Source organism: Notolepis coatsorum, assembly GCF_963971535.1.
Source record: "Notolepis coatsorum genome assembly, chromosome: 9".
Lineage (NCBI taxonomy): Eukaryota > Metazoa > Chordata > Actinopteri > Aulopiformes > Paralepididae > Notolepis > Notolepis coatsorum.
The window spans coordinates 56,532,572-56,557,383 of NC_140173.1; the positions used below are offsets into that span (position 1 = coordinate 56,532,572).

The window sequence follows — 24,812 nt, forward strand, 5'->3', positions numbered from 1 at the left end:
ATTATATTATAAAGCAAAACACATACACAAGAAAAGATTAATTGGGCTCTATGTGTGCACGTGCCTGACCTTCCCCCACTCTCACCCGCCCGTGTGGGATCTCTTTCGGAGCGGCTGCTCGTTGGCTACAATGGTGATCAATCATTCTCACCATCAGCGGTGATTGGTCAGTTCAGGACCGTTCATTACCGGACGTGGTCATTTGATGGAGTGGCCTGTCAAATGATGCTCGCCGGGTATATGTCAGGTAACTGAGACCCGTAGCACGTAATTGGTTGAGTGTGGTGGCGATCGAAAGGTGGCAAATTGAACTTTCGAACAGTGTATTGGATGATTGGCGAAAAATGCAGCCCGGAGGCGGCAGATGTGTGCAAAGTGCCGCGAGTGTGCGCGAGTGTGTGACGGCCCGCCGTCGGGCTGTCCAATGCTTATGTGGCAAATCATGTCCTTATCTTACAAAAGCTGCACCCTAATACGAATCAATCATCACAAACAACCTATTATTTCACATGCATTTGCAAGTGAAACCAATCACTACCCTCACCCAGGTTTGAGTAAATATTGTTTCTGTACAGCCAGCTAACCAGTGAAGTCAACCCAGAGCCCTGCGCTGTATTGTACGTTGTATTGCACATTGTTTACTTTGTTTTTTCTTGGTCTGGCGCAGGGGCGGCTGACTGATTATGGCGATTTGTGCGTCGCCCTCCCTGCCACAGGCGATTTTATAAAAAATGTAATGTTTACAAAATAATGATGATGTATGATAAATATAATAAGAATTCAAAAAAAATCCTGCCTCTGAATATCATAGTCCACTGTCCACTGTCTGACACATGGGCGATTTCTCTCTGCAGTCCCCTCGTTCATTTGTGTGTTAGCTTAAAAAATAATAATAATAATTTACACGACCTCCAATGCATACTATGGGTTGTTTTAGATTTAGTGCAAGCCCTTATGTGCTTTCGTCATATGTAAGCAGGGCTTGACATTAACTTTTTGGCTCACTAGCCACTGTGGCTAGTGGTTTTCCAAAGTCACTAGCCACTCAGCATTTTCACCAGCCAAAAATCCCTGCACTCGTGCCCCCACCCAAAAAGTGTCAGTAGTGTGGTGTGTGATAAAATAACATCTAATCCAATAACATCTGTCCCCACCCGAACATCCCACCCACCCAGAGAGTCACACTTTACATTCTCTGTTCCTGTGTAGCCATTTGTGTAATGACAGTATAAAAAGTATTGTACTTAGTCTTTGTTTCAATGTACTTACTGCATTGAATTGACTCAATACCTAGGAATAAGGTCAGGGTTAGGATTAGGAATATACTTAGGGTTATTGTTAATGTTAAGGAAGTGTAATGCGGTAAGTACACTGTGTAACAATGAGTATGTAATTACAAAAATTAAGTACAAACTTAATTAATTAAATTGTAGAGCACTGTGATATATTGTTACCAATATTTGCTTTGATGTCTAGTCCTCTATTCAGTGTGTGTGTGTGTGTGTGTGAGAGAGAGAGAGAGAGAGAGAGAGAGAGAGAGAGAGAGAGAGAGAGAGAGAGAGAGAGGACGTCAGAGAGAACATATGGAATTAAATGGAAGAACAGAACACAGAAGAATAGAACATGGTATTGGTAGAATAGAATGGCTATAGGAAACAAGCCATGTTTGATCTGAATGGTAAATAGACTGCAATTATATAGCAGCTTTTAACCAAGAAAGAGGCACGTGTAATACACATTACATAATACATGTTAGTTTGTTTACTTACTCGCACATCCACAAATAGTCGGTCTCGGTCTCATTCTCTTTTCTGTTTGTCGATGGTTTGGTTCACCCGGTCTTTTCACAATATTCCACCACATTGTAACGTTAGCTAACTGTCTGTAAAGTAAACTATGGACTAACCAGTAGTTGAGCTATTAACATTAACAGCGTTCGTTCAGCTGTCACGGAAGCAACACGACGTGCGCGATAGGGGCGGGCGAAGTGGATGGGCCAATGGAATGAGCACACTGTGCGCACCCAGTCCTCGTGGGAGTTGTAGTTTATATAGTATCACCTGGATTCACTTAATTATTCCAGATGCCTTTTGTAGACTACAATGTATTTTTTTCATAGAAAAAAAGGCACCCGCCCCGTTGGCGGGTAGAATGACGCATTTACCCGCCAATGATTAATTCTACCCGCATTGGGCAGGTGGGCAGGTGTCAATGTCAAGCCCTGTACGTAAGTCACACTAGGCTGAGCGCGTGGCATTCGTTTGACATCACGTCCGGATATATGCCAACCAGGAAATAACTAACGCTAATAGTTGTTGACTTTTTGTCGTTGTTGCAAATTTATAATAATCACAAGATATATTCAGTGCTGGATCTTTTGGATGGAGACACATTTATGGAAAGTTCAAGCCCGGACCACAAAGCTTCTCGAAGGGTTAGCGGGACACACGACGGCTCTTCCAATTTGATGTTCTACCGGCAGCAAGAAAAAACAAAGATTTGGCATTCACTTAAATTTTTACGCTGATGACACCCAATTATACATACCTATTAAGCCAAACGATTCCTCCCAATTACAAAATCTCTATAGGCTTGCCTATAGCACAACTTTCTACTCCTTAACGCAGATAAAACTGAGATGTTAGTCGTTGGCCCCCCAAACCACAGAGGCCTGTTTGAGGACATCTCCCTCAACTTTGATTTTGAGTCATTTTCGATTCCTTCCTCTCATTTAAAGCACATATACAGTAAAATGTCTCATCACGTCTAGACTACTGTAACGCTCTTTTTTCAGGCCTACCTAATTCAAGCATCAAAAATCTTCAACTTGTGCAAAATGCGGCTGCACGGATACTAACTAAAACCTGAACATTTGATCACATCACACCAGTTTTGTCCTCCTTACACTGGCTTCCTATTCAAGCCAGATCTGACTTTAAAGTGCTACTCCTCACCTACAAAATTTTAAATGGGCTCGCACCGCTCTATCTATCGGATCTCATCTCACGATACTCGTGCTCTGCGCTCACAAAATGCGGGGCTTCTATTGATTCCTAGGGGCGCCTGCTCTGTCGAAGCTTTTAAATCATTGCTTAACTCTTTAATTGCCAACGACGAGTTTGGAACATTTGAACGTCGGGAATTTTAATATTTTTTGCTGCCATTTTGTAGAGGACACCGATAGCTTTCGATGAGTGTTGGACAACACTTCCCAAAAGCCTCTATGGGGTTTCAAGCACATTACTTCTGTATGCATTTTTTCATATCTCTTATTATTTGGGATAATAAACCACAAAACGTAACGTTATTGACATATATTGAAGCACAGTTAGTTTATCTTCCCTAGTTTTAGCATGTAGCAACAATTAGATTTGAATATAGTTTAAAAATGGTGCCACCCTGATAAAAATTTAAAAGCTACTGTACATTACAGTAGAGTTCATTATCTGTTCTTATGCACGCCTGGTGATACTAAATCCAAATTGAACTTGTGCATTTGAAAGATAATATATGTATATATATAAATGTGCGAATTGGCTATAATAAGGTAATTTATAAGCCTGCTATTCTATATTCTATAATAATATTTCAAATAGCATTGGTCCGGATGGGAGAATTCAGTACTGTATCTACAGAACCTTCTGTTTAATCATCTTCCCTTTATTAATTTCCTTAGATTTCTTGTACACATGATCTCAAGAAGGTACTGAACGAAATCAGTGGCAGTTTTTCATGTCTGGTCATTATTAGCATGGTGTTATTCACTGTCAAAGATGCAAAGAAAAATCATAATTCATATTCTCCTTCGTTTCATCACAATTTAAGCAAGCCTAGTAATAGACACAATATTTCTGACACTGGGAATACATTCACTGAGGTCCATAGATGTCCCTAGATACAAAGAATATGCAAATGGCCCTTGTAGAAATGGAGCAATATTCCACAAATAAACAAACTATTAGACATTTGTTAATGATGAATAGGCTTCACTTCAGATTAGGGCACACAATAGCATCTGCAAATGATTTATAGATGTTTTATGAATGTCTTAACAAATCATTTGTTGAACATGAACAAATAAATGGAGGTACAGTATAGTCGTTTTTTCATATCCATTTTTCAAAGCATCTACAAATGTGTTACTACACATTAAACAACATTATTTAATGATGAACAAATCAAGTACAAACAATGTTGATAATGAGTTATAAATAATGTAGGACTCATTTGTAAATAATTATACAAATATAGTTATAAATGATTTAATAATCATTTACGAATGTATATAAATGGTTTGTTCATGATTAGTTCATCATCTATAAATACCTTATAAAGGTCTTATAACTGAGTGTTATTATAAAGTGTTACCCATGTATCTATTGCTCCATCTCCGCCCACTACAAACATGGGAACTCTCTAACCCCTGTCCCAATCTCTCTGAGTGGTTGTCTCGTAGTGTTGACCAAGGTGGTGGATGTCTCAGGGTTTTGGCCAAGATTGCAGTGACTGTTCTCCCCCCACATTGGTTACAGTATGTGCACCACCAAGGCCATGGATCAGCTTCATACTGTCTTCTGTCTGACCTGCCTGTGGTTTAGAAGTTGAGTTCATTGCTGGGTTAAGTACTTCTATTCTATTCACATAATATGCTTACTACATATATCTATTCTATTCACATATATGCTTACCACATGTGTCTATTGTTATGTCCGCCCATCACAATCACGCAAACTGTCTAACGCCTGTACCGTCTCCCTGTCTCCCTGTGAGTGGCTGTCTCATGGTGATGACTGGAGTGTTGGACGTACCGTGATGATGACCGGGAGGATGCAACCCTCTCTACGCCACCCCCATACCTCAAATGGATCCGCCATCAGCTCTATTTTCAATCTTTCAAAATGTTCAGTTGCTATTGCATGTACTTATTTGTGTTACATTACACATATATGTACATGCTTATCAACTGTTTTGCCTGTTTTATAGCAACACTACTATCACCGACATCTAAGAAGGGAGATTCGCCCTTCAACGGCCCTTCTAAGGTTTCTCCCCTCCACATTGCCTGTGGTGCTTTTTTCCTATTGCTAGGTTTTTAGTGAGTTTTTCCGTACCTTCGTGTGCGGTATATCTGGGAGTGTTGCATTCATTTAATTTATTTATTTTACATTCTATTTTGTATTTTCTGGTCATTTTGTCTTTGTTTTTTATTTATTGTGATGTTTCTTCTGACTTGTTTAAAGAAGACGTGTCCGGCCCATGGGGACATTAACGTGTGTTGTCGGGCCTTACAAATACATTTGATTTAATTTGATTTGATTTAATTATTATTTTACTATGAATTTCTCAGGACCTCGTGACCGGAAGTAGCAACCCCTCTCCTATACCCACTGACATCCAACCCACACATCAGACAAAAACAAGCAATGTAAACAAAGTGCAATACCAAGAGATGCTTTTTTGCCTAGAGGTTGCTGTTTGATGACATTACAGAGTCTACCTTAAATTTACCAAATACCCGTTGCAATAGTAAAACATTTTAAAATCCCCATTCATTAACATTAACTAACCTCCCTCTGCATTGAAATAGGGCTATTGGATTCTTGTAATTCCTTGTAATTGCTCTCAGGGGTGCAGCACGAGGTCTTGTACAATGGTTGACATCTGCAGCTTTATCTCTTTATGCAAAGAACAGCCGTCGCCTTGGGGACGCTGGATGAGTGCTTCTCACTCTTGCGAGTAAAGTGAAGGAACACATACAATAGGCCAATAGAACAATTCACACCATCAGCTATGCTCAACCACATTTGCTTATCTCCCCCGGGATAGAGAGAGAGAGATTTCTAATGAATAAGACGGCAACTGTCACCCATGTGTAAAGTAGTGAACAGGGTGCAGCAGAGATGTAATTGAGTTACATTAATGAATTAATCTAATGATCTCTAGACTAATGATGAAATCAGATGCAACGCACAGCCACAGATGACATCAGGAATAGGCATATGAGGCTCCGCAGATCATACTGTACTCCTGGTGTGTCTGCATGTGCGTGTAGTACCCTCAAGAATATGTGAATATTTTGTGTAATTTTTGCAATTGTTTATATATGATTATTATTATTATTATTATTATTATTATTATTATTATTATTATTATTATTATTATTATTATTATTATTATTATTATTATTATTATTATTATTATTATAAGCATTGTAGTAGACTTTATATTGCCAGCTGCAAGCTAAACATGTAAGGATACAAAGTGAGAACATAATTAACTAATTTCACATTTATTGTGAGAAGAAGCCATAGGTTATTAGGGAAGAGGAGAGCGGAACCAATTAGTTCAGGTGATGTTGCGCCAGGTCCCCTAAGGCGACAGTTTCCGCCCTCTCCTCAGAGGAGGTCTGGAAAGTGAAGCGAACGGTTTGTGTCTTCCTTCTGTGATACAATTCCTATGTGTTTCAGGTCAGTCCACTGTGAAAAGTACAAAAATTCTACCTCCTAAAGCTAAACGTTAGGTAGCATGAATGTATTGCTAACAAATTTGAGTAGTTTATAACGTATATTATATTTTATACAGTATATATAGTGTGTGTGCGCATAGCGGCATGCCGTGGCATTTGTAGAAAATGCCGATTGTCACGTTATAAGTTACAGACGCCGCGCACGTGCCACTGGGTCATAGAAGACGTTATAGTTATTTTGTATATTGTAAAATGTTTATTCAATGCTGGGGCCCTGAACACTTGACAATTATGTTGAATAAGGTTATTTGTTATCCGTGAATTTAGTTGTAAGGTTTTATGAAGTACATTTCACAAATGCACTTAGTCAAAGCTTAGGAAGACGCCATTTTGTGAAGTTTGAATTTAGCTAATATTTTGAGTTAATGAATAATATCTATGAAGTTTAAGAACAGTCTTAAACTACTACAAGTAGTTTAAAGGTAGAAGTATGTTTATCTATGGTGCTCATTGAACTATTGGTATTTGTATTTTATTTTTTTATTATTTTTTAAACAAACACATAAACAAACATGACAACACACGATAAGATATACAAGCATTAGTTGTCAGTGCACATCCAATGAAATCACATTTTAGTTAATTGTCTTATATAGGATATACTTTTAATACCTGTTATCTAAAAACCTACACACATATGCTCCAGCTCGTACCCCCCCCCCCTTCCGGACCCCCCATTGGATAATCCATCCACTTTCCCTCGCTCCTAACCAACTATTGGTATTTGTGAAGTGTAACTTCTAGTTGATTTAATTGAACTATTAGTACTTGTAAAGTGTACCTTCTTGATTCAATTGAACTATTGGTATTTGTGAAGTTAACTTCTAGTTGATTTGATTTGATGTTGTAGTATATACACTACTAGTACTATAGGTGGCAAAGGAAGATCATTCTCTCTCTCTCTCCCCCCCTCTCTCTCTATATATATATCCCTCACTCACCCTCTCTCTCTGTCTCTCTCTCACACACACACACCCTCTATCTCTCTCATATACACACTCTCACCCACTCACCCTCTCTATCTATCTTACTCACCCTGTCTTTCTCTCTCTCACACACACCCTCTCTCTCTCTCTCTCTCTCTCTCTCTCTCTCTCTCTCTCTCTCTCTCTCTCTCTCTATCCCTCACTCACCCTCTCTCTATCTGGCTCTCTCTCACACACACACACACACACACCCTCTATCTCTCACACATACACACTCTCTCTCACCCACTCACCCTCTCTCTCTATCTCTCTCACCCACTCACCCTCTCTCTCTATCTCTCTCACTCACCCTCTCTTTCTCTCACACACACACACACCCTCTATCTCTCTCACACATACACCCTCTCTCTCACTCACCCCCTCTTTCTCTCTCTCTCCTTCCTTTAAAGGTGTGATCTTGCTCTGTCGTTTACAAAAAGAGACCACACATACACGACATTGAAACAAAGACACTTACAGTATGCAGTGGGGCAAATGTGTATATGATTTGAATATGATGTTTTGGTAATCATTGACACTTGTGCAGTAGGGCAAATGTGTATATGATTAGCATAATATGATGTTTTGATAAACAGTTGGTAATAAAACTCCCAAGAGAGGAGGTCTGGAAAGTGAAGCAAACGGTTTGTGTCTTCCTTCTGTGATACAATTCCTATGTGTTTCAGGGGACAACGACGTTGAACAAAAATGTGTTGTTATAACAGTACCCGACAGATTTGGGACCCGTAACATGCGCACATGTGCACATGCATGTTTTTGTGCGTGCGTGTACAGTATGTGTGTGTGCGTGCGTGTACAGTATGTGTGTGTGCGTGCGTGTGCAGTATGTGTGTGTGTGCACTGTGCAGTATGTGTGGGGGTGGATATAAACTTGCTCTAAATAGATGCACGTAGCGAGAGCTTCTCTCAACTGAATACATTACTGCACTAATGCACTGATTTCCCCCCCACCCAATCATACAACTGCTTATCGCTACACACCCCGGTAAAGAGAGGTTCTTACATGTATTTGGTTCCTAGATGTCCCTTTTTAGGAGGATCTATAGAAATGCAGCCACTCCTCAGGTATGCAATAAATAATGCAACACGGCTTCGCGTCTGTCTTCGAGAGATTTAAATTTGCGAATACAATCATAATGTATACGTGCCAAATGGAAACCATTAAGACTGTTGTGCAGAGCGCCGCTGTGCAGAACGGAACGCCATCTTGCTCCATTGACCTCAGCACAGGGTGCAGTCGAATCATTTAAAAGTGTCCTTCTTTAACTGCTTTGAAAAACTAACGAGCAAAAACAGGAAGAGAAAAACAGCCGAATGAATTGAAGTCTATGAGAAAACTGAGTTTTTTATTGTACACAGTTTACCAAAATCACTCCTAATCACTCATTTCTGAATGGATATTTATGAAATGTGGACATGTACTACATAAGGCTTCAGGCTATGGATCTCTGGAGTTTTCTTAAGCCTCCAGCCATTCTGGGGAAATACTACTTCTGGAATACTAAATACTACTGAAAAAAGTTTTTCTACAACTCAAGTTCAGACCTATGTTACTCTATTTCATTAGCACTAAAAGTGAATTTTATTTCTGGAATCAGAAACTTCAGAATGTCATCTTTCAAAAGAGACCAGGCTCATGCATGCTATACGTATAAAGTATGTTGTTTTGGTTTGCAAAAAAAGTATACAGTCCTCAAAAACTAAAACCAAAATGGCCAATTTTGGGGGCGCAGGTTAAGAGGAGATAGGGATTTTCACTTTTTTTTATGCTCTGATCGTCATCACTGGATAGCTAAAGCGGCTGGCGCTGAAAGTGTTAAACGACAGACCCATGTGTTCTTTTAAAGCTGGGCTGATGCTTCTTTCTCCTCCATTGACGTCCTCCCTCTGTCCCCGCTGTATAACCAAATCTATTACACCGCGATTGGCTGCTGCAAATGCACTCTGCACATTTAAGGACACTTTTAAATGATTCAACTGCACCCTGTGCTGAGGTCAATGGAGCAAGATGGCGTTCCGTTCTGCACAGCGGCACTCTTGAATACTACGTATGTTGATCGACTGGATCGATATGAAATCATTTGTAGGATCAAGGTGGAATTGACGTCAGATAGTCCTTACCTTTGATCGGGGGTATCCCAAAAAGAATATTCCAATTGTCTGATCGCGATTTCCAGTATTGGTGTCCATCGGGTCCCCGACATAATCCGGCATAACCCATGCATCGAGCGGCCATGGACGATCCAATGTGATCGGGTGAACCGCTACACTTGCCTGGACCAAAATTCTCGAGGGGTTTAGATGTAACACACGGTGTGAAATAAGGTTTCAAAGGGTGGGCTATACTAGCAGGATGCGGCCGGTATTGCACTCTAGCAATCTCAGAATGATTTCCTATGGTAACACCGAGGTCCGTGAACCTTTAATGAATAAAAAAAATCGAATAAAAGAAAAAACAATGAAAACCTGACTATACTCGGGTATGGCACTCAACCGCTGGCGAGATAACCCGACTATCATCGGGTCTGGCGCTGAAAGTGTTAACATTGGCTTGAAGTGGTGGAAGAACATGGGTGTGGTCAATCGATGATCATCTGCCAAGGAAGTCTCATGCGGATGTATCACATTAACAAAAGCCAATCAAGAATCATCATGTGATGTATTAGGTGGAAATGATGAGACATCGTATCAAACGCACCCCATCCAGAGCCTCATTTATCATTCCAACTGTGTGTTGGTGGATGTGCGTTTGATTAAAAGATGATTAATAGCAGAGAGAGACAAAGGAGATCAGCTCTGCATGCGAGATGAGCGCTGAGGAGGACACTCCTTCCTCCTTTCACTCCATCCTTCAGACTCATTTACATAAAGCAATCGAGGGGCGTCTCGCGAAAGACACATGGTGTGGCAATGAGATGTAGAACACAAAGGATTTAGCTTCCATTCCTGTTGGCAATGAGGCGGGTTATTTCTATGATGATGTTGACAGTGGCGGCGAGCGGGGACTGACGGCTTGTTAACCGTTCATTTCCTCCCCGGCCAGCTGATTGGACCGGCTGATAGAAGTCTTACTCTGTGTCCGGGAAGCCTCTGTGTCGCTCCCGACTGACCCACCACAAAGTGAACGTCTGCCATCAGCTCGTTGTTGAACATGACCGAGTTCCTGGGGAAAGAGGAACGGGAGAGGGAAAGACATTCAGTACCATGTGTTTTACTCTGCTTTGAGAGGTAGAGAACACAGAACAAACGTTTTAAAAAGTGCACTAGGTACGGTTTTTGATCGTTTGAAGTTACACCTACTGTAGACTTCAGTATATTTTTACTGTATTTATTTACTGTATAATTTATTCTATTCTTATTCTTAGGCCATTTGTTTTGTTATTCTTATTCGTGACTTGTTCTGTCTAAATGTTTAATGTGAGCGATTTGCAGTGTCAAATTTCCCTCGGGATAACAAAAGTATTTCTATTCTATTCTAAGGCTGTGTGGACCACGTACATTAACATAGAATAAACAAGTAATTTAGAAGACTCATTATATTACAATGGTGTTGCGCTTAGCGAATACGGGATCACTGGTCTGCTTTAATGGCTGTGGTTTTCGTTTGAATTTTTTCCTATGATATGGTCCGTCTGTGTGAGGTTAAACAGAGCGGGCCATGTCTATGTTATGTGGATACAGTCAGCTCATACTATTGTCACGCTCGCACGTAGCATTTTATTTTGAAGTGCTGTTCCCTATTCCATTCACTTCCGGGACCAAACCAAGAGGGCATTTCAGGGACTCTAGGGTACCTTTTGATGGACTATCCATCTATTATATTCTTGACCATTATTTTCAATGATATGCACATCACATACATCCAGTGTTTTAATTTGAACAAGAAGGTTTTTTATTTTTTTTATTTTATATTTTTTTTACTACAGAAGGTAAAGACTGATTGTTGTTAGACTGGTTAGTATTATTTCAGTTTTAGTATTACACGGTTCTGGTAAGGCTCAGCCCCACAGGGTAAGCTTTGAATATGGTTTTGTTATGGGATAGTCCTGGAGGGTGAGGTGTTAATGTGGGTTTGTGTTAAATGTTGTATTTTTGTTTGCTTTTTGTTTTTCTTTTCATTCGACTCGCTCTATTTTATTTTTGTTTTCACACTCATGCTCGGAACTCAATAGGACCTTAACGAGTGGATATGTGTCTGTTCTAATGCTCTACTCCAAACGAATTACATTCAGTCATACTGCAGCCCTTTTAGACTATGGCTAGTTTAAATATCTTGATCTGGAATACAGGGGGTCTTAATCTACACCATAAACGCACAAGTGTACTAACGTTGCTAAAAAGGAAGGAAGTGGACCTTGCTTTACTGAGCGAAACACACCTTTTAATGGCTGATAATGCAAGACTGGCAAATAAATGTTACCATAACATAAGTTCTTCTTCTTTTAGCACTAGGTCCTGTGGGGTAGCCATAATAGCGAAGCGAAATTTGAATATTAAACTGTTAGATGTGTGGTCTGATGCAGATGGTCGAATCACTATTGCTAACATTGAATACTCTAACCGGAAAATTGCTCTGATCTCTGCATACGCCCCTAATTTGCATGACGCTAACTTTTATACTGCACTCACTGCAGCTATGCTGAAACTACCTGATTACTCGTTTATAGTAGGAGCTGATTTTAATGCAGTATGGGATCCATTGATTGATAAAACAAAACATACTGGAACCTTTGATCAGAAACAAGCTACCACTGCCCTACAGGCCTGGTCCAAGGACACAGGGGTAATTGATATGTGGCGTTCGCTGAACCCATCCATGAGAGATTACACTTTTTTCTCTGCGAGACATAAGACCTTTTCCAGAATTGATTATGTTTTTTCTTCCCTGCGTCTCTTTGATAGCTTTGATGTTGACTTAATGCCCACTGCACTTTCAGACCACAAAGGTATCCTTTTCAAGGGTTCTCTCAGTAAAATAACATCCCGCGCCCCTAGATGGCGCTTTAACTCAACGCTGCTGAAAATGGAGAGTTTAACCTGCAATTTAAAGAGAAGCTCACTGAATTCCTGCAGTTTAATGCTGGCTCGGTACAGGATCCCAGAATTCTATGGGATTCTGTTAAGGGTTTTATTAGAAGTAACACTACTCTCTTTGCATCTAATCTCCGCAAGGGACGTCTCTCCAAGCTGGTGGAATTGGAAAATCTTCATGCCACGCTGATCTTCTCTTTGCAACACAACTACTCTAGTCGACTGGAGCTTCAAATTAAGGTGGTGAAAAAAGAGATTAACTCCATTTTAAAACAACAATCCGAATTTCAAATGCACAGAACAAGACAGCACTACTACTTTCATGGCTCCAGGCCTAGCCACCTACTAGCTATGAAGATACGAGCCAGTGAACAATTAGCTGATATCCCTTCCATTAAGAACCAACAGGGGGAGGTAACCACCAACCCCAAAAAGATTAATGATACATTTCGGTATTTTTATTCCAACCTGTACAAGTCAGAGGTGGTCTTTGATCATACTGGAGGACAAGCTGGAGGACTTTCTTAATCAAATCAACTTACCACAGGTCTCAGAAGATGACGCTAAACGGTTAGCTGCACCTATCACGCTAGATGAGCTTAGGGAGGCGATTGCTGATATGCAGCGGGGCAAGGCTCCCGGTTGGGAACGGCATTCCACCGGAACTTTATCTTGCTTTCTGGGATGTACTCTGTCCCTTATTACTTTCAATGATTTTACACTCAATCGAAGAGGGCAATTTTTCCAGAGATGTCAATATGGCGCTTATATCTGTTTTACTCAAGAAAGATAAGGACCCCACAGAATGTGGCAGCTATAGGCCCTTAAGTCTCCTCGGAGCCAATCTCAAGCTATATGCCAAGGTTCTAGCCATCCGACTTCAAAGGCATATGACATCTCTAGTTCACCCTGATCAAACTGGCTTTATAAGAGGCCGCCTGGTTACTGACAATATTAGACGGTTACTGCACGTGATTGATGCCAGCAAGGATGTCGCAGTCCCTACAGCTGTCATGTCCTTGGACGCAATGAAGGCCTTTGACAGATTGGAGTGGTCTTATTTGTGGGCAGGATGGGGTTAGGTGAGGGGTTCATTCATATGATCAAAGTTCTCTATACAGGGCCTTCAGCCATGATCTTAACAGGGAAGTTCTGCTCGCCACTCTTCTCTGTCTCCCGCTCTTCTAGACAGGGTTGTCCTCTTAGTCCCGGACTTTTCGCCTTATCTCTCGAACCTCTAGCTCAATACAATCCCAGATTATATCTCCTGTTTCAATTCAGGGCACACATCACCATATCCGCTTATACGCAGATGATGTACTCTTATTTATGCAGAATCCCGCCATTTCTCTACCTCATCTTCTCAGCGTAATAGATGATTTTGGCAGTCTATCCGGCTTTAAGATCAACTGGCCAAAATCTGCCTTTCTCCCACTTAATGAGACTGCAAAGGCTACCATCCTCCCTGCAAACATACTTATGGTGGAACACTTTAAATGTCTTGGGATTGAAATATTCCCCACTATTAGCCAGACGGTAAGGTATAATTACTCCAGCTTGGGTGACAGGATTATGAATGACTTCAGCAGGTGGTCAAAATAAAAAAATTCATCACAGGCCTGTGCGTAAATAATTAAAATGAATATTTTACCCAGAATTAACTTTATCAGCTCCATGCTCCCGTTACCTCCTCCTGCTGGTTACTGGCAGAAATTGCACTCTGCCTCATATAAATTCGTCTGGAACAACAAACGCCCGCGCTTAAAAAGATCCACTGCCCAGAGGAGTAAACTCGACGGGGGTTAGCATTTCCAAACTTCAAATATTATTTTCAAGCTTTTTCTCTGAGACCATTGATCACCTGGTTTGACTCTCAAGCAGCCGTATCCTGGCGACCATTGGAGGAGAAGATAGTATTCCCATATAGACTTCAGGACATTGTGTATACCAACATATCAATTAAGCAATGCAATTTACGATTTGGCCCTCTTATCACACATGTGATCCAGACCTGGCGGGACACCCAGAAATTGTGTACTAACTGCCATCGATGGCATACGCGTTCCCCTCTATTTAATAACAATCTACTACTTATTGGACAACAGCCTATTAAGTACCCTAGATGGGAAAAGAAAGGCATTCACATGTTGGGGGATATCTTCGATAACACTGGTCTCCGATTTTTCCAGGATCTATCCAGCGGTTATGATCTCCCCGGAACTTCCTTTTTCATTTTATTTGCAAATAAGGACAGCTCTGAAGGCTCATGGGGTTCCATGGGATGTTCCACTAGAACATCACCCATTTCAAAAATTATTTTATGACAGGGAGACATCGAGAGGCTTCGTTTCTGACTTTTATTGCCATTTTCTTGTGTCCTCGTATGAGGACCTCCCCCTTGATACAATTTGGAGAAAGGATGTCCCGGAGGCGTGTAGCTTATTGCCAGCGGAAGAGTGCAAGAATGCTTCCGCATTCGTCACCGCACGCCAGTACGGTAATGCGCCTTTCCTTTCGCCCCGCTCAGACAAATGCATGTAGTACATTGCAACACAACGCAGCATTTCCGCGTACATTGCAACGAATCACTTGGAGTTTGAAAGTGATATCAGAAGAAACTACTCAACCTCGGCTGTCTTTAACTATGAGTGAACACAACGCATTGTAACGTTAACGCAGCTGTCAACTGTACTTTACTATGGAATACATGTATTATTATCGCGACGCGTCGTCACAGACTAAACAGTGTTCTGGATTTTCCTACAATGGATTATTGATTGTAAATTGAACCCTTGCAGCACTGAAGAACCATTATGTTCTGCCTTCTGTATTGCTGCTGAATGACGTCTCTCAATTGCCGACCTCTACACATGTGAAAAGACTGATTCTAGCTGGCCTCACAGCCGCCAAAAAATGTATCGCCTCACGTTGGATACACCCAGACAAACTTTGCCCGAAGGTATGGATTCTCACTCATTATTATTATTATTATTATTATTATTATTATTATTATTATTATTATTATTATTATTATTATTATTATTATTATTACTACTGTTATTGTCCTGTGATGTCTTGTTTATTAGTACTGTTACTGTATTGTGTTGTCTTGTTTCGTGAAAAAAAAAAAGGAAAATTCAAAATATTTGATCGCATGAATTACTCGAGTAATGCTCAAGTAATTGTTTAGAGAAATCTATTTTTAGAATGCATCTAAAAGCGCATGGCAGCAGCAATATTGATATACACACACACACACACACACACACAACCCATTTTATTATTGTCATGGGTGGGGTGGTTGAATAAGACTCAAGTGCAGACAAAGCGAGGCAGATGGCGGGTCCAAGGGTGTTTAATGAAAGAGGAACTCAAATACACGGGAACAAATTACAAACAAGAAACACCTGGGATAATTACGACTGGAGACACCTGGGAGGGGAAACAGACTGACAAAGAACTACAGGAAGCGAAACAAGGAACTACAAGTATGGAAAACAAGACAACCAAATACAAGACACTGGGACAAAACAAGAAACTACAAGACTAATACTAAACAGTGAACATAATACAAGACAGTAAAAAACCTTACAGGGATACATGAAGGAGAGCGAGAGAGAGAGAGAGAGAGAGAGAGAGAGAGAGAGAGAGAGAGAGAGAGAGAGAGAGAAAGAACACAAAGAGAAAAAGCAACAAGGAGAACAAATAATGACACAGGAGAGGCAGGGCTGGGGAGGACAGTCCATAGACATTACAATTATGTCTTGCTCCACAGGCATACAAATGCACAGCAATTGCTCTCATTGTCTACACTGCCTTACACTGTAATCATCAACTACCTACTGTACCTCAAACTATAGTTTACCCATATAACTGTATATGATAGCATGGACAATAATCCTGTATATACCATATATATATTTATATTTACAGTACAGTATATATAAGATAAGATATATTTTTTATTTATTTATATATTTCTTTAATCTTTACCCAGGGACAGTGCACATTAATCAACATCTTCAGTTTTCCACCTCAATGTAAATGTGCCAGAATTAGCTAATGAGCTAGTTTTCATCTGTAGTCCCTGCCTACCATGCATGTCTTTATGACATAAGATAAGATAAGATATTCCTTTATTGATCCCCTTGGGGAAATGCAGGCATCATAGCAGCATAGGGGAGGGGGGAGGGGAGGTGCAGGTACATGTGATAGTAGAAGACGTGATACAGGTCATACAATTATAGTACAGTGGAGAAGTAAAAATTCAAATAGAATAAAAATAGGCAGTGTAAACAATATAACAATATAATTAACTCTGAGTATGCACATATGGGCAAGTAGGCAGTGTAAATAATAATAGAAACGGTAATATATATTTCTATATTTCCATATCTGTCTGAATATACCTGCATATAATCCCTTCTATACACCTGTATATACCCATATAACCCTGTATGATAGCATGTACAACAATGCTGTATATACCATATACATATATTGTATGTCTATTGTACTGTACAAAATTTACTTTTTGGCTCACCAGCCAAGACAGATGTTTTACCAGCCAAAAATGATAAATAGCTTTTTAGTATATCACCATGTGTTATTATTACTATATTATAATACTCTCATATGCTCATATCTGTACTGTCTGTACAGTATATACTATGGATACTATGTATACTATCCATGCTCCACAGCTTCCAGTGTTGTCTTCCTGCAACAACTCACAACTTGCAGGATTTCAGTGTGAGATTTCTGTTTCAGTGGCACAAACAAGCACTTTTGGTGGATGTGTTTGATGGTAACCAAATAAAAAAAACAAGAACATTGACATTGAGTAATTTGGCTAGTATTTCGAGTAATCTAGTTGAGTTGAACCTAGTTGAGTCATTCATCAAGCTAGCATTGAGCAGCTATAGACTCAACCAGTAAATAAGGTGCTTATATTGCACATAAGTGAAGTACTGTATACACGGTGTGCCTGGTCAAGTATACACGGTCTGCATGGTCCAGTATAAACGGTCTGCATGGTCCAGTATAAACGGTCTGCATGGTCCATTAGTTTCAAGTATCAAGTTCAAGTTTCTTTATTAGTTGTCATACAGAAGTACAGAATACTTTTATATAAAATGCTTCTTTCTGTTACGCTCCAGAGACTGTGCTAGACAAAAAAGATAAGTATAAAATAAAATAAGTATAGCAGTATAAAATAGAAGTCACGTACGTAGACGCAAGTGTTCAATATGTACATATGTACAATGTTCAATGCAGAGTAGAAGTAACTGAGTTACCATACAATATACTATACAATATATACTAATATACAATATACTATATAGTGCAAAGCAGAGATGGGATGAGGTAGCTAACATGAGCAAGCACACACTCATGCTGCACACGCCCACACTTATGGCCACTAAGGAAAGGTCACTTTAAAAATAGTATAGTATAACCTGAGATTGTATAAAATAGCAATGTACAGAAAGACCCAGTGCCTCATCCGTAGCTAACAGTGTATGCACTACCACAGGACCTAGCATGTCCTCCATGCTCTGTAAATAACTTATGTACAAATACCGATATGCCCTACTATGTTACTGTTTATTGCACAATGTTGTTTTATTGGATTCCATGTTGTTATTACTGTATTGCACATCGTTGCGGGCAAGACCACCCGCATTTTATTGTATACTTGTATGCCGTGACAAATAAAACTCTTGACTCTTGACTTGACTTGAGGTACAATTTAGGTACAATTTACAGTAAGGTGTACTGAGGTATGGGTTGTAGTGCAAATTATTTGCCAATAAATATAAAGTGTGTTTAGGTGTTCTAAAGTGTGTAAGTGGGTGCTGCAGTGAGTTGTTTGTTTAACTCTTATGCCCCCCTAACGATTTTGCAGAGTTGTCACCTTAGTGCATGAAAAGATTGCATCACGTTCAAGGTCATAAAAAACTTAATTTGTAATATTTCGTTCCAATTCTTTTTTTATGAATACCACTATGAACCTAACTCAACATATCTATCAAAGATTCCAAATATTTCCGTTTGTAGGGTTATGGTTAGGGTTAGGGTTAGGGTTGGGGTTAGGGTTAGGGTTGGGGTTAGGGTTAGGGTTGGGGTTGGGGTTAGGGTTAGGGGACTGTTGAGCAAGTGTTGGGGTGGGCACGGGCACAGGGATGAGATTTTACCTTCTCCTAATCTTTCTGTCTGGTTAACCCTAAGCCTAACCCTAATGGTGTGTGTGTGTGTGTGTGTGTGTGTGTGTGTGTGTGTGTGTGTGTGTGTGTGTGTGTGTGTGTGTGTGTGTGTGTGTGTGAGTGTGTAGGTATACGTGCACACATGTAGTCGCGCTTTTGTCGGCATGTGCATGTGTGTGGGTGTGTGTTAACCCTTCCTTGCCCTAAACTATACTGGGGGGGGGGGGGGGGTGGGGGGGATATAAGTGCACACCCACTCCAGTCCTGGGCCCTCATTTATCAACGTTGCGTACGCACAGATATGTGCTTAACCCGTGTGTACGACCATTTCTAATGTCTGTCTCCGGCCCCCCTCACCAGGTCCCTGTCCCCGTCTCCAGCCCCTCTCTCCGGGCCTCTGTCTCTGTCCCCCTCTCCAGTGCCCCTGGTCACCGGCTTCCTTCGGTCCCATCCGGGCTGGCCGGGGCCGAGTGGGTCGCCGGGTGGCTCCCGTGGAGGGGGGGGTACTGTGAGGATTCTGTGAGGATTGGCTCGTTCCCCGCCACACGCTTCTTCAAGGTACTGTGTTGATTGGTGCATTCCCCGCCACACGCTTCAGGAGCGATTACCAATTCCATCACGCACCTGTCGTAGTTTGTAATTAGCGCTCCAGAGGCTTCATATACTCGGACCTTCTTTCAATCGTGGTCGGGTCGTTTTGAATACTACTGCTACTGCCTGCCTTTCCCCCCGTTGTTGTGCCTCGTCTACTTTCCCTCCAGGACATCTTTGGATCGCCGCTGGTGAATATCTTGATCATTTGTTTGGAGCTGCTCCTCGTTGCCCGCTTTACACGTTTGCGCTTTGGTGAGTTTTGGAAACAAACCTTTTTGGATGATCTGTTTTTGTGTGTTTGGAGAACACTGAAGAAGTACCGTTTTTGTTTTGTACTGGACTCAGCTAAATTGTGTGTTTGGATAACACTGAAGAAGTACCGTTTTGTTTTGTACTGGACTCAGCTAAATTGTGTGTTTGGATAACACTGAAGAAGTACCGTTTTGTTTTGTACTGGACTCAGCTAACTTGTGTGTAGTTTACACCGAAGATCAAGTCACTTGTATTTCATACTGGACTCAGCTAAGGGAGGACTGAACTGCACTGCCTCTGTGTACTGTTGGACTGCTGTTGATCTCTCTCTCTCTCTCCGTTTCCACTCCGAGTTGGAGCTGGGAGTATCTGCAGAGCCGCAGCGGCGCCTACGCCGATTCCCCACCTCTAACACCGGGAGGATCTGCAGAGCCGCAGACAACTCTGCCGAAGGCATTCTCTTTTTTTGTTGATTCAGAATTGTTATTTGGCTCTTTTTGATTCTGTAATAAATACGCCCTAGTGTTTGGCTAACTCTGAACTACCTGTCTGTGCCGTGCTGTTGAGGTCGGTTTCAAACCCTAACAGGAGGAGGTTGGGTAGTTGGGGTGGAGGGGGGGGGGGTTGGGTAGGTGGGGGGGGCAAACTGCAAACTGTACATTGGAGGTGGTTGGGTGGGGGGGGTTGGGTAGGCGGGTGGGGGGGGGATAACTGTACATTGGATTATCGACGAAACCTTACTTGGTCCCAAGAAGAGGGTCTCGTGTATTATTGGTTAGGACATTTACTGTACATTGGAGGGGGTTGGGTTAGGATCTGATCGTTACACTGACACTATGTCTATTTGTATTAATTCGTTTTTTCTTGATTTGGAGTAGTGGAAATATCTTTAATAATATTTGGAACGGCGTGTGTCTGGAGGACAAAAGCATTGGGATGTGTGTCGGTATCTTACCAGTAACTGCATTTGCGATTTGTCAAAGCTGGACAACCCACAGGTAGTTTTGTACTGTACCCATTCTGCAATCTGTTAAATAAAGTTTAAATAAACGCATCGCGGATCTGCAATGTACAGTGTAAATGGGGGACCCTGATGTAAACAAGACGAAAGTCTTTCTCTGGTCTGCCATTCCTTAACAATTGTGTGTATTGAGCTGTACTGTACTGTACCCATTCTGCAATCTGTTAATAAAGTTTTCAATCAATCAATCAATCAAACCCGCACAGTGCAATACTCCAATTCAGCCATTGGCAATTCAGCCATTGGGTGGGTGGCGCTGCTGAGCGGGCCTGTGACGGTCTCGTGACCCAAATTCCTGAGGGGACTGACAGTGTGGGGCCTGACAGCGCGGGGACTGAGAGTGCTGGGGCTGACGTTCTGCAGATGGATGCTTCTCCCCCATACACCAGAACCACCTTTTAGCAACAGTTAATTCTGTCTCTATTTAACATTTTAAAAGTGCTGTATTGTGGTATTTCTTTGTTTGTTAAAATAAGTGGTCTACATGCAAGACACTTAACCCCTAATTGCTCCCGATGAGCAGGTTGGCACCTTGCATGGTTGCCTCCGCCGTCGGTGAGTGAATGGGTGAGTAACAAATTGTAAAGCGCTTTGGATAAAAGCGCTATATAAAAAAGCAGCTATTTACATGTTAAAAATAATAGCTCCACATTCCGACAGCCTTTACTGAGCCATCACTGAGTATCTGGTCAGTAACATGGGTCTCTCAGTCCATCCGCTCTGCTGCTCTGCAGTAAACAGAGACTACACAGAAAGCACTTGAATCAAGTGAAAACCTGAAGAGCTTAGTGTTCATTCCTGGTCCAGGCTGTGGAGGAGGGTGTGCTCTGACTAATACGTGGGTGGACGGCTGTAGAGAGGTGGACGATCTACTGTATATGATCTCAGCTTCCTATATCTTTCAATGGGAAATAGGTTAACAAGTACGGTACAGGTATTCTCTTAAATACCCAGGAATAGAGATGGGTACCCTCAATTAAACGGTTGTATCAAACTTTCTTTTTGTATACTGTAGCATCCTTCCAGTTGTTGTTGTTGTTGTTGTTGTTGTTGTTGTTGTTGTTGTTGTTGTTGTTGTTGTTGTTGTTGTTGTTGTTACTGATGTTATGCTGTAACCCCAATTTCTAATTGTAAATCCAATTGTAATTAGGCTGGGTATACTTAAAGGGCCACTTCACCAAAAAACAATGCCAATTTATTTGGCACATAATCTCACACATATCCCAAGGCTCTAAACTGTTTTGCATACATTTAGTCTGACAGTTATTGAGAGTTAATGAGGTTGAATATCTCCTCCTGTGATGTCATCAGAAGACACTGAATCCTTGTGTTGTGTTAATAGGGATATATGGCCATTATTGCACAATCGCTGCGGGCATGACCTCCCGCATTTCACTGTATGCTTGTATGCCGTGACAAATAAAACTCTTGACTTGACTTGACTACCGGTATATATATATATACATATATATATACTATATATATATGTGAGATTGTGTGTATTTTGTGCTTTTAAGTACCAAGAAAAGTTGGTGGGTATATTGACCTCATTACATTTTAGGCATTAAGCAGATGGTTTTAAACAGATTGGGCAACAGTAGAATGAGCTCAAATTCTTGTACCACCAGCATAACAAGTATAGCCAAAATGAGGAGTACAGAGGGCAAATCAACAGTGATTAAGAGGTTAGTAGTATATTCCCTGTACTTGTGTATACCCTCGACCAGTTGACTGGTCGTAACCTACCTTTCCCGTATAGTGGAGTATAGACCCTGCCAGTTACAATTCTGGACGGTGTTATTGTTGATGAGGTTCTGCTGCTGGTACTGCTGCACTGTGGTGGTGGTGGCGGTGGTGGAGGTGGAGGTCAGCTTCACGGTGGGGAACATATCAGCTGCCATCTTCTACTTCTTCTTCTTCTTCTTCTTGCACTTCAGGGCGATGATCTCGTAGCAGACGGGGGGAAGCTTGGAGCTGCCACTGGCGTTGCCCTTCTCAGAGCTCTTACTTGACTTGCTCCTCACAGACTCTGGCAGCATCAGCAGGAACGTCAGACATGTCATGTTCCTTCCCTTGACGTCGACCATGAGTATGTTCCACTGCCGAGCAGAGGAGACCTGTGCTGCGCTGGGCAGGGGGGGAGGGGGCAGCAGGTGACACTGTACAGCAGTCAGAGATCCTCTGTTAGGGGTGACCTGTCAGGACAACGGTGGAGTTGATTAACCTCTTCTCTCTTCCTTTATCCTGTCTTCTCACTCTTCTGAAGACACTGGCTCAATCTGACGACCCAGAGCCGTTCCTCCTCTGTTTAAAGTGCATTCTGGTGATGGGGAGGCTCCAAGGGGTCCCATCCCTGTTTGGTCCTGGACTGATGAGATCACTTCTTCAGATCGCTCCTTCCCTCCTTCTCCTCCTTCTCCTCCTCCCCCCTATCTCTCTCTCTCTCCATCTCTATTGCTCACTGCTCCGGTGAGGGCTGACTTTACAGGATCAGACTTGGTACAAGTGCAACGATCCTCAGACAGGCTAAGCCTGCTCACTCAATTTCTCTCTCTCTCTCTCCCTCCCCCCCCCCCCCCCCCCCTCTCTCTCTCTCTCTCTCTCTCTCTCTCTCTCTCTCTCTCTCTCTCTCTCTCTCTCTCTCACACACTTGTATTCCTCTCAGGATGTGGAAGCCGCGGATGTTGGCGCGCTCTGCTCTGCTCCGCTCCACGTTCTGCTGACTCCAGAGGTTGAATGGGAGAGAGCAGGAGGGGATGAGGAACCCCCGCACCCCTTACCACACAGCGCAGGCGGGCACTCTCCTCAGCACAGCCAATTGGAGAGCGTGGGATCTGTGATTGGCCGAGGCAGCGGAGTGTGGCAGATACTTGAATATTAAATCGTTAGCCTCTCAATTAAAGTGACAGCCGTGCCTCTGGAGAATATTAATGATCTCTTTTTAGCATCTGTTTTCTTCACCTGCACCTCAGCCCTGCTGTAAATATAATTTAAATTTTAACATTTTAATATCAAAAGGGGAATAATACCTATACTTGCTCCCATTTCTTGATATATAAATGGTAAATGGCTGCACTTATATAGAACTTTTATCCAAAGCGCTTTACAATTTGTTCCTCACATTTGACCCATTCAATCACACATTCACACACAATGATGGCGGAGGCAACCATGCAAGGTGCCAACCTGCTCATCAGGAGCAATTAAGGGTTAAGAGTCTTGCTCAAGGACACTTCGACATGCTGCCCGGGAGGAGCGGGAATCGAACCGGGAACCTCCGGATTTCCAGATGACTGCGCTACCTCCCGAGCCACTGTTGGAATAAGTGTAGAAGAGCGTCCCTGACTGAATCATAGTAAGCCTACACTGTAAGAAAAAAAGCTGCAAGACAACGGTAAATGTCTGGCATCAATGGTTGCCAAATACTTACTGTCAAATTACAGTAAAATCAAATAAATTTACAGATTACAACCTTTATGTAATGGTTAATATTTTTATCAAAGGTAATTTACTGTATTTGTATGGCGTTTACACGTAAAGTAGAAAAACAAAAGTAATCTGTAAATCTGTCAAATCTGTAAAATAATACAGTGAATTTCCTGTGAAAAAACATTTATTTTTTACAGTCTACTACTGTATCTCCCTTGATGAACGCCAATTTCCATTTGACTGAGGGGTAGCCTAGATGTTTAGATTCCCATGTGAGGGTGCGGCTAAGTGGTGCAGTGGGCAAGGCGCTCGCCACTAACGCAGGAGATGCTGGGTTCGAGCCCAGCTCTCGGCGTTGCTACCGGCTTGGCTGGTCGTTCATACTAACACAATTGGCAGTGTTAGGGGTGGGAAAGCCGGTGGGTGGGGATTGGACGTTGTGGACAGCGATTCCTACAGGTCGGTTGGTGCGCCTGTACAGCAGAATCAGGAAGCGACGGGGGCAGCGTGAGCCTCCCACGCATTACTCCTCACCACTGAGAGATCGCGCTGTTCAGGTGAAAAGATGCGACAGCTGCCTCCTCGTGTACCGGAGGGGACACGTGATGCAAGGCGTGGTCCTCACTGCAGCCGACCAGTGGGAGGCATAGTCTAGCAACGTTCGAGACAGGGGAGGGGAGAATTGAAGGGAGAATTGGCGAGGTGAAATTGGGATGGGAGAAAAATTGAAAAAAAAGGAGAAAAAGTGGATACAAAAAATATATATA

General features: G+C 41.8%; 1 protein-coding gene across 1 annotated transcript in view; it reads right to left on the reverse strand.

The window, feature by feature from the left end:
• The window catches only part of btbd3b (BTB (POZ) domain containing 3b), a gene marked incomplete at its 5' end in the record, with an annotated part of 33,197 nt that extends 10,494 nt beyond the window's left edge, over positions 1–22,703 (reverse strand). Inside the window, 3 exon segments of the mRNA XM_084321419.1 lie at positions 10,585–10,675; positions 22,363–22,520; positions 22,524–22,703. Coding sequence (XP_084177545.1) covers positions 10,585–10,675; positions 22,363–22,520; positions 22,524–22,703 — 429 coding nt within the window.
• Positions 22,704–24,812: the final 2,109 nt, after the last annotated feature.